Here is an 11,068-nt window from a genome sequence, read left to right on the forward strand (position 1 = left end):
ACCGACGATAAAGAGCGCCTATTGTACCTCTTGCCGTATTTAGGTAAAGCGGTTGTTCATTACCTGGAGGGAGTGTGTCTGCTGTGGGAGTCTCTCTCTCAGTTGCTGGCAGTCGTGTCGTCTGTGTGTGTCGCTGTCAGGCACGTCCTGCAGGGGGCGCTGTTTCTCGTCGTGTCCACGGCGCGCTGGCTGCAACAGATGATGCTTTGTAAAGACGACGTGGATGAATGGGAGAAAGAGCAGAATCAACAGAGAGAGCGAATAGAGAAACAAAGAAGACAAGTGGAGGAATACCTACACGCTGTTGATCCATTGACAGGAAAAGGGAGTAAAAAGGGGGGGAAAGGTTGACAATTTCTTGAAAGGATAGATCACCAAAAAAATTGCATTTCTGTCTTATTTTACTCACCCTCGAGACTTGTTTTCTTCTTCAATGAGACATAAAAGCAGATTTAAAATATAACCTATTTAATAACTGGATCAAAGGATTATGTGAACAAAAAAATCGTTACACTATTGTAATGATTATGATTCGATGGACGGTGCGTGACGTCATTGTTACGGACAAACCCGGAAGGATTTATGGTTTCTGGAACACCTGTGGACGATGAACGATAATTGGGGACTTTTAAAATGGGGGTTGTCGGACACTGGAAGGAGAAAAGAGACTGATAAACTGTGTTTTTAACCTGCTGGGTTCACAAAGGGGATCTTTGGCGTTCGTGGTTGGCTAGCACCACCGGCGTGAAGAAAACCGGGGTCCCACTTATTGGCCTGGAGGTAGACAGTTTGGGGGGGGGGGGGAATAGAAAGATAGGGAAGTAAGTGTAGGTGGACCTGGCTGGTTTAAAGAGACCTTCCTACCATTACTGTGGCGAGGAAGGTTGAGTCCTCACAGTGACGGCAGGGTGTCGTCGGACGTGGACAGGGAAGTCCGAAATTATTTTAATCATTCTATATGATTTATTATGTGTGTTGTGTTTAGCCCTTGGTGATTATTGCCTTCATTAACTGTATGTTGATTGCCTGTGCTGGTTATTATATCTAGGGCATGTGATTGGAGTTTCTAATTAAGTGTGCTTTGTCTGAGATATCACTATAGTTTGCTGTGAATTTGGAATGAGTACTCGGCTCCCTAACAAAATGTGTGTTAACGGTTTAATGAAATGAGATGACCAGTATATGTAATCAGGATATTTGAGTGAGCCATACGGCTGCTATTGTTACTGATAAAAAGTGTATTCCTTTTGTAATTCCTGTTTTGGAGTGTTTGGTGTGCTCCCCCCGGACCAGACCGGGTTAGAAATTAAAGGTGGTGGCAGTATAGGTCTCAAGCCGCAAGAAGGCTTGCCAGTGGCCCCTAGTGGTGGCCAAAAATCATTACACTATGTTAAGTTGGAAGTTTTAATACTTCTTTTAAAGGTGCTGTAAACGATTTACCTGTTGCTAACTACATATCTTCTTAAAGGGATAGTTCATCCAAAAATGTTGTTCCAAAATTGTTGACTTTCTTTCTTCTGTTTAACACAAAAGAAGATTTTAAGGAATGTTGGTAACCAGCCAGTTGATGACACCCATTGACCTCCATAATATTTTTTTTTCCTACTATAGAAGTCAATGGCTACCGTCAAATGTTTGATTTCCAACATTCTTTAAAATATCTTCTTTTGTGTTCAACAGAAGAAACTCAAACAGGTTTGGAACAACATGAGGGTGATTTTCATTTTTGGGTTAACTATCCCTTTAACATATCTGTGTTTAAACGATTTATGGTTGACTTTCTTACTTTTCTTTGAAGATACTTTATTTAATGTTTCTTTGTGTTGCATCAATCAACGAAGGAATGTACACAATCAAGTAATCAAGATTTTATTACAACGATATAGAAAAATATATTTAAAAAAATATTTAATTAATACAATTATTTGATTATCAAATTTAAAAACATTAAATTGCTTGATAAACATACCTAAAAGATAAGAATATCTTCAAATGTATATTTTGCTGTTAAATACCATTATGATTTTCACAAAATTAAATCATATGTATTGCCATAACAGTCCAAAATTGCTGAATTTCTACATCTAGAGCTGCTCCTGCAGGTTTACTCTGTGTTTGACACTAAAAACACATGATACTAATACTTTTTAGCACTTCTACAATAAAAGATTTGATAGTTGCTGTAGTCCAATTCTTCTCATCACAGTCTGGCGTCTACACTGATTCGAGGGGTCCATCCATCATCTGTCATAAAGAAGAGAAAGTACAACACATTACACTACTCAACAGAGCAGATATACCCTTTAGTTTCCAGCAAAACGAAAGATAGTAGATCAGAACAAAAATCAATCAGTAATCTTACTCAGCATGTCCCATATTCTCTTCACTGCAGATTTATTCACCCTAAACTCATTCTGGTCGTCGCTGAGATAAAGAGAGACATGTTATTGTTATTATCTTCATTTCTGTGCTCATAAATCAATTTAAATGTCAAAGTTCATTTCTTAGATGTCTGTTTACACTGTAGTTTTGGTCACAGCAGCCATCCTGAGCAAAGCTGAGAGAACATTCCTCTGTAGGTCAGATGATAAACCCTCATACGACTGAACTTCACCTGAGACAGAGATGTAACTTTACCTGAGAAACTGTTACATAATCATCAAGGTTATTTCACAAAAGTCTTCAAATGACCCACACCTGAAATAAGGAGCTTCATAATGAAACTGCGGATGCTGGATGAAAACATCTTCTCTCTGAATGTCTGCGAGCTTTCTTCACACAGGTACCTAAACACCAGCTAAACACACTGATATCAGTGCTGACGTGTTCAACATCCTCTTACTCACCAATCCACATGGTGAACTTCCTGGACAATTGTGTAGATGATTACAGTCACCTGGTAACTCTCAATAAAAGGCTGCAGAATGGCTCCGAGGAAGACGATGGTTTCCTGGCCGTCGTCTCTCACATGGACCTCTTCACCAGAGCGGCCGATCACACCGGACTGCTGTAGCAAAAAGCAGCCCTCCTCATAGTCCTGAGGGAGAGGCAGATGTTTAGATGGATGTCCTGTTGTTCAACAGCTTCATTTAGACAATCAGACTCACCTGAACCGCTTGACCAGGAATGAAGACAAACTCATTGGAAAAGAGCTCCAGAAGGAACTTAAAATGATGAAAGACGTCGTCTGGAAAGGAAACAAAAATGGTTAAGGATCAGTTTAGCTAAAAAAAAAAAAAAAATTCATCATTTATTCACCCTTATGTCGTTCCAAACCTGATTTCTTTCTTGTGTGGAACACAAAACATTAGTAGAATGTACATGCTACTTTTTTCACAGTGAAAGTGAATTTTGAGTCATACAATAGCTTTGTGTGAGTAACAGACTAATATTTAAAGCCCCACTAAAAGGCGCAGCATTATTCAATATGGTGACGTTATTGCCAGTTAAAGACAGGGTGGGACATATCGATCAGCTCCTCCCCAATATCACAGCTCGTCCAGAGCCGTTGAGCTCAGCAAAGCCGCATTCGACAGCTCTACAGTCTAATAAATTACCATTTTAGGTTTAATATGAAACTGTTACTAAAGCAAAATAGTGAACTTAGTCATGCTGAGGATGTGTAGTTTGAAAAGTGTGTAATTTTTGTTGGTGCATGGCATCGATGATGTCTCTTCTACTTGGCAGTGCTGTTTCTAATGTCTAACCGTTTCTCTTCTCCTCATAATCTCCTCCATCGCTTTAAAATAGAGCATTCTGTCCAGAATTCAAATGCGTCCCATAAGTTTTGTGATCTGCGCCGACTCGTGCATATGATTATATATTGCACCATATGTGCCATTCACCATGTAGAAAATAGTAACTGTGAACAAGTAACCAATTTCAGCCGCAGTTTCAGCGTCTATTTAAAGTGTAGGGGCGGGACGATTCTAGAGAGCATTTGATTGGACAGAAAATCTGATGAGAAGCTGAAGTGCAGAGTGATGTCATCAAAACCTTTGATCCATATTGGCGGAAGTGAGAGACTGTAAGTTTTGAACGGTTTTATCTTCTAAATGTACATTTTGTCATTGTTTTGGAGCACACTAACTCATAGATAACCTTACATTTTAATTGCATGAGGACTTTTAAGTATAGTTTATTCACTGAAAATCATCCCTTACAAGTTTGCATAGTAATATGAAATACATTTATGGTGTTTTTTTCCCCCATACATTTTAAAGCTTAAAGTTTGAAATCAGTTCTTGGAAATTCCTTAAAATATCGATGTTCCACAGAAGAAAACATTTTTGCAGTGAATAACATGAGGGTGAGTAAAACCTATGAAAACTTCCTGTGATACTCTTATAGGCTGCGTTCCAGTCCAAAATTGTCATGCCCTTCACTCGCTAACTTCCCTCCGTCTCGTTCACTCGGATGTACGTCATCGCTTACGTTATTATTTATTTTTTTCCCTTACAAAATTGTTTAATGCAGCATTCTATATCTATATGTATATATGTGTGTTTGAGTTGTTTAAATAAAAATAAATAAAAAAATTAATATATCTCAACTCATTAATAAGAGTTGTTTGTGGTGGGGTAAATTAAACGCAATTTGCGTTGACGTCACAATCGTGTTGCATTGTGGTATATGGAGCTGCCTGAAGTGTACATATGAAGTAGACTCGCTCCCGCTGTCAAAATCGAGGGAGCGAGGGTCTGTCCATATAAACTTCCCTCGTCCACGAAGTGGAACGCACTTCAAAATGGTGGCAGGGATTCCCCCGAGGGGAAGTGCTTAGGAAAGTTCGCAAGTGCGTGTCTAAAAGTGGACCGGAACGCAGCCATACTACTCACCTGTCCTGCTGCTTACAGCTGTTGTGATTGCAACTGCCACCATAGCTGGCCGTGTGAATACATGCACTGCTTGATTCCTGTAGGAGGCGCACATGAGCACAGCAGCAGCACGTCTGAACACACCCTCCTCTTGAATGACAGGTCCTGGACCCGCCTCCTCCACTAAATAGACACGCCCCCTCTCACAGCGCACTACTGAGTGATGCAGGGTCATGCTCGATGACATCACTTCAGAATCCAGAACATGCTCTACAAAACAAAAAGAGGGGGAGAATGGTATGTTTTCCCACTACACAGTTGCTAAGGTGTTGCAGGGTGGTCAAGTCTGAAGTTTCCAAACTTTTCCATTAAAAATATCACAATAAAATCATTATTTTTGCTATGAAGAAAGTATTAATGTAATTAACAGGGCTTAAACAAGCATCTTTTCTTTCCTCAAGACTCAACACATAAATTTAAGAACTTCTATCCTGTGTGATTGCCATAGGAACAGCCCTGAATGGGTTTTTTGTTGTTTTCTGTTGATCCCAGTCACATATTTGGCTTTAGTCCCAGAATTAAAGAACCGTCCCAAGTTGTTCACAATACCTAGAAAGCTAAACTAGTAAGAGAACCTTGGAAAGAGCTCATGAATATTCTAAACATACAGAAGTACAGAGCTCAAACTATACTGTGTAAGTGTTTTCTCTATGGAAAGTATCTGCTGTTGATTTTAAGGCAAAAAATAATCAAATTGTCCCTCAGTTTGTAAAAAGCCAAAACTGTGTTTAGAGTAATGTACTTACTGTACCATTGAAGTATATGGGGCATTCCAGAGGGTATATTGTTGTCTTCCATACAAATATGTGTGTTTTTGTGATGTAAAGTTGTCTAAACTATGCTTTTAGTATTGGGACAACTGTTTAAAACAGATAAAGTTCTGGTTATGCGCTAAACTTTTCTGGTATTTTTTTTGCAGCACACTAGTCTCACATGTTTATATGTAATGTTTACTTTTGGATGACTTCCCCTGTAAGTGCCTTTTTTAAAAAAGACAAATAAGCCGAAATGACTTTCTATGCTAATTGACTGCATGCCACAGAAGCTGTGTGTAGAATGTATCTGGCACTGAACAAACGATCTTGCTTTAAAGGAGATGATTGTATGTTCTATTCAGGTTTTATTTATTGAATGTCATCTCTACATGTCTCCTTACTGGGCCATCTGATGTGGGCTCCAAACTGCAGGGCGATTCTCCTCACCCAGAGGGTTTTGTTGGTCAGCAGGTCCAAATCAATGCCCTGGAGGTTCTGGAGGAGAACCACGACCATCAGGTTCCAGGCGCTCAGTACCGCATTTCTCTCCTGCAAACGGACAATCATATGGGCTAGACCAGATACAAACTCCTGTGTCTCCTTATTGGGCTTCATGGGCAGGTCTCTGTTAATGAGACAGAAGAAAAAAAGAGTGAAGTGAAGTACGGTATATCCCACAATGCAATGCAGTCCACTTGACCTTGCATTTACACTGTGAGGGCCTGAACAGCAACCATGATTTTTAAAATCGTATTATTTCACAAGACTGCCAAAAGGTGTCAGCCGTTAAGCGACTGAACGCCAGTGGGCGGGGCCAGTGGTGTGATGATGTATAGCTATTCGCTGTTTCCTTGCTCTGGAGGCAGGCATATGCAAATACATTTGCCTGTGTGATGTCACAGATTACACAATATCTAAACAAGCTGTTTTGGGGGCTTGATTAAAGCTACACTGTGTAATATTTTAAGTTGATTTTTAGCAAAAAACACTTTGTTTTTTCAAAATTATACATTCTCATTAATGTGTAATCACTTCAACCAACTAATTAAGTATTCTCGTAAGTGTATAATCTGCCATTTAGAATACATACGAGCGAGTCGCTCGAATGGCGGCAGCCATATTGCGCATCCATCTTGAAAATACATTAGACAAAGAGGGACACACCTGGAAATTCAAGCTTCGCCTTTCGCGTTTGTACACTCAGTGGCACCGTGACGAATGCGAGGGGGAGATTACTCGCGACTGCCGGCAGATTTGAAATAATACGGCCACCGTAGGAGTTAAAACGCCCTCGGAATGGGAGGGGCTAGAAAGTAATATTCAGTTGGTAGTCATATACAATTTCACCGCTAGATGGGAGAAAATCTCACACAGTGTAGCTTTAAATAAATGAGGACAGAGGATGAAATTTTAAGCTATGAAACTTGCAGGAAGTTTTAATGGATCTTATATGTCAAATGCACAAGGAAATTTTGATTCCTCATGATCTCTTTTAATAATTTATCACTGCATAATGCAGACTATTTTACATATATATATATTTTTTTTAATTATCACGTGTGTATATATATATATATATATATATAAAAAAAAAAAAACGTGTGTATATATTACCTGGGTACCAGATTGTACTGCCTGCGGTTTATCTTTCCTTTGACCAGGTCTCTAACAGACACAGGGTTTCCAAAGCACACATGCATGCAGCCGTAATCCTCCTTCAGAACCGTCCTGGCCTTCAGCAAACCCTGCAGATCACAGCAAGAGCTCAGCACCAAGTTCATTCCTTCACATTTTGAAATGCATGAGACTTTGGCTCGCTTTAACAGCTGTACCCCTGTGGTCTCTCTTGGTTTAGGCACACCCAGCAGCTCATGAGCGAGAAGCGACTCCTCCAACACACGCTCGTAACTGATGCTGATGGGGACCAGACTGATGTCAAACACCTCTCCTTTAAAAAAGGGCTCCAACACCATGTGCATCATGCCTGTGAGGATGCGAACAGAACTCAGGGACCAAGAACATGAAGAGCCTCACATTTCCAACTCACTATCTTAAATGTAATCTTACCCAGTTTTGGTGTGAGAGATTTCAGCGTTCTACTCCGTAATCCTTCAACATAAAACTCTAATGGAGCATAACCTGTCTGCAGAAAAACTGCCACTGTGAGTATCAGTGCTAACAAATACACTAACATTCAAAAGCCTGGGGTTCAGTAAGATATTTTTTATCTTTTATTCAGCAAGGATGCATTCAATTGATGAAAAGAGACGATAATGTTACAAAAGATGCTGTTCTTTCAAACTTTCTAGTCATCAAAGAATCCTGAAAAGATGTATCCCGGTATCCTATATATATATATATATATATCACACAGCACAACGGTTTTCAATATTGATGATATTAAGAAATGTTTCTTGAGCATCAAATCAGCATATTAGAATGATTTATGAAGGATCATGTGACACTGAAGACTGGAGTAATTCAGCTTTGCATCACAGGAATAAATGACATTTTAAAATATATTCAAATATAAAACAGTTCTATTAAGGTTGAATAATATTTCACAATATTACTGTTTATACTGTATTTTTTGTTCAAATAAATTCAGCCTTGTTGAGCAAAAGAGACTTCTTTTAAAATCATTAAAAATCTTACCGACCCTAAACTTTTGAATGGTTGTGTATAATAATTTATTTTCAAAAAGGGGAGGGGGGGAGAAATAATAAAGCATGCACTAAATTCTCACCCGCACAATCGTTTTAACATACTCAGACAGCACTGCCCAGTACAGCTTGTCTGAGCCAATGGCACGACGGATAAAGAACGCGCCTGACCGTCGAAAGATCTCACCAATCAGCTTCATCCCCATCAGAGCTGTTAGAGAAATAAAGGTGGACATTTGGATGATGCACTAAGCAGATTTGTGTTTACGTTTTGACATGACAGCATTTAGCGGCCACTGTGAGGGGATGCCCACCTTACAGCTTTAAGTGTTAGTCATTTCAAACATTTGTCTAAAGTGTTGGGCATTACTTGGTGCACCTTTAAAATGAAAAAATACATGATGTGACTGTGAGATTTGGCCACCAACAACTACAACAAAAATCTGTAGATACTTGCGAATTCCGGCTGCAATGACGGGCATAGAGAGGTCATAAGTGAACATGATGTAGGACAGAACAAGGAAGTCCATGTAGCTCCTGTGATTGGGCATAAGGATGACGGGATGCTCCTGAATGGCCTGCTGGAGCTAAATGATAACAGAATTCACATTTTTTTTAGTGAAGCACTCCTTTAAAAAAAAAAAATTTTTTAATGAATGGAAAGGACAGGAAAACACTAACACGTGTGAGTCCATCCTCGTTGACATGTATAGAGCTGAACACGCTTTTAAAAACTTTGGTCATTGCGAAGCCCAGCAGTCGAATGAATCCCAGCTGAAGGTTTTGACTCATCTCGTCCAGTAACGCAGACGCTTCCTCTAGAACTGCCTCACGCGGCTCATCGCACTCAACCACGATCTGTGAGTGTGAGCAAGAAACAGTGAACAAAAACTGCAATGACATCTTAACTACTGTATCTCACTCACTCTTTCTCTCTCACCTCCTGTATGACGTAGCTCAGGTACTGGGATTCAAGCACCATCCTGTTGAGAGCGGCAGCTGAAATGGGCGTGGCTCCACGGTATGGCTGAGGGTTAAAGGTCCGCAAGGCGTGGCTTAAGTCATTGCTCCGCCTCCTCTCCTCCAAAATGTCAAAGAAGCCATCAGGTTCTGCACTCAGCGCTTCAGCACTCTAATACACACAATATTGCTTGTTCAATCAACAAGAAAGCTAAATATTGTATTTATATATTGTATGTTGGTTACATTTAGGTTAAGTGCAGTTTACGTACTTGAACGGATACAAATATTAACATTAATTTGATAAAAATGACCTAAATGGTAGTAAATTGACTCGAAACATCAAGTTTATGACATTTATTTATGAACAATATTTTATATAAAACATAGCCTATATTTAATAAAACATGTTGAACTCAAAAACTAAACAAGTCTAAACAAGTTGTGTTCCAAATTTGAGGCTGATATCTCAAAAAATAAGCTTTTAGTAAGATTTTGTTTGGGCGCAGTACCAAATTTTCCCCATTAGATGCCAGCAAAGCTCCAGCAAAGCAAACACACAGTGGATGGATTTATGATTTGCAGAGTTTTATTCCACACACATCAGGTTTACTATCTTTGTGGGGACTCTCCATATAGACGTAATGGTTTTTATACTGTACAAACTGTATATTCTCTCCCCTTACACTAACCCTATACCTACCCATCACAGAAAACTGCATTTTTACATTTTCAACAAACAAAAAAAAAAAAAAAAAAAAAAACCTCATTCTGTATGATTTATAAGCTTGTTTCCTCAATTTAGGTCCCAACGGTGACACTAGTCCCCATGAGTCAGTGTGTATCTAGGTTTCAATGGAGACATCAGTATACATTTTAGTATACATTTTATTAATTTATTAAGATTTATTAAAGGAAATTGGGGTTAGTAAAAATTCCAATAAAAATACACGCGTGTGCCAAAATGTATGCAGTTGGCAATTGGCATTAACACAGGCAAAATGATCACAAAACAACTGGGGGAAAAACTAAAAGTACATAAGGACGCACAGGGGTAAAACAAAACAAAACAAATAAAATTGTGATTATTCTCATTATTTTAACTTTGTGAATGGGCTCATGAGACACGAGCTCATAAAAAATAAACCGTTAAACTGACTTGAGCAGCGCGAACGATACAACAATATAACAATATATATATATAACCTATATAACAATATAACAATAACTTCTAAAAGCTGCTAAAAGATTTACCTAAATGATTTATTTTCAACTGAGGTTAATTATTTTGAAGAAGCGCGTCCTGCGTAATTTTGCTAAGTTTTTAACGTTTACTGTGTTGTTTTGTTGCTCGTTTTCCGTGTCTTTCAATAAAGAAACCGAAACAAAAAGCCTTGTCACACCGAGTTCATACAGCCATAAAAACATCATTAGATGGCCATTATAATCACCGAAGATGTAACGTTACACTCCAAGCGTTCCTCGTTGATTATAATGAGTGAGAGCGACATAGTTTTGTTGCGTCGTGTCGCTCTCAGTGTGTACACGGTATTATAATGCACGTCCAGACCAATAAATATACAAACATAACTTAACAACAGACATATCATGTTCATACCAAGCGCTCCATGTCCCACGCACAAGCAGGTGTTCCTCTCCCCCTCCTCTGACATCAGAGTCAGTGACTGAACCCCCACAGACCGACACTCGGACCGGAGCCCAGAGCCAATGAGCGCGCGCACCGCGGGAACGCCTCCGTCGCGTGACCTGTCACCCCCAATAATCTCCAATCTCTCAAAGATAATCAGTTTTT

The 11,068-nt window shown here is 39.3% G+C and overlaps 1 protein-coding gene across 1 annotated transcript; it reads right to left on the reverse strand.

Moving 5' to 3' along the window:
- Positions 1 to 1,855: 1,855 nt before the first annotated feature.
- On the reverse strand, positions 1,856 to 10,952 carry gnpat2 (glyceronephosphate O-acyltransferase 2). Its single transcript, XM_081379467.1, has 16 exons — positions 10,874 to 10,952; positions 9,236 to 9,427; positions 8,977 to 9,153; positions 8,753 to 8,882; positions 8,379 to 8,506; positions 7,700 to 7,775; positions 7,465 to 7,616; positions 7,247 to 7,377; positions 6,034 to 6,257; positions 4,839 to 5,087; positions 3,108 to 3,187; positions 2,897 to 3,037; positions 2,698 to 2,797; positions 2,521 to 2,614; positions 2,363 to 2,424; positions 1,856 to 2,244 (listed from the first exon to the last, which is right to left on the reverse strand). The coding sequence occupies exons 1-16, from the start codon at positions 10,883 to 10,885 to the stop codon at positions 2,201 to 2,203; spliced, it is 1,992 nt and encodes a 663-aa protein (XP_081235593.1). The 5' UTR covers positions 10,886 to 10,952; the 3' UTR covers positions 1,856 to 2,200.
- Between the last annotated feature and the right edge of the window lie 116 nt (positions 10,953 to 11,068).

The sequence above is a fragment of the Scardinius erythrophthalmus genome (assembly GCF_964197995.2).
Source record: "Scardinius erythrophthalmus genome assembly, chromosome: 11".
In the NCBI taxonomy this organism is placed as follows: domain Eukaryota; kingdom Metazoa; phylum Chordata; class Actinopteri; order Cypriniformes; family Leuciscidae; genus Scardinius; species Scardinius erythrophthalmus.

Coding starts and splice junctions, on each gene's coding strand:
- gnpat2 (XM_081379467.1), bottom strand. Junction 7,776..8,378: donor ATGTTAAAACGATTGTGCGG/GTGAGAATTTAG, acceptor GTTTTTCTGCAG/ACAGGTTATGCTCCATTAGA. Junction 5,088..6,033: donor AGCCCACATCAGATGGCCCA/GTAAGGAGACAT, acceptor TTTGTTTTGTAG/AGCATGTTCTGGATTCTGAA.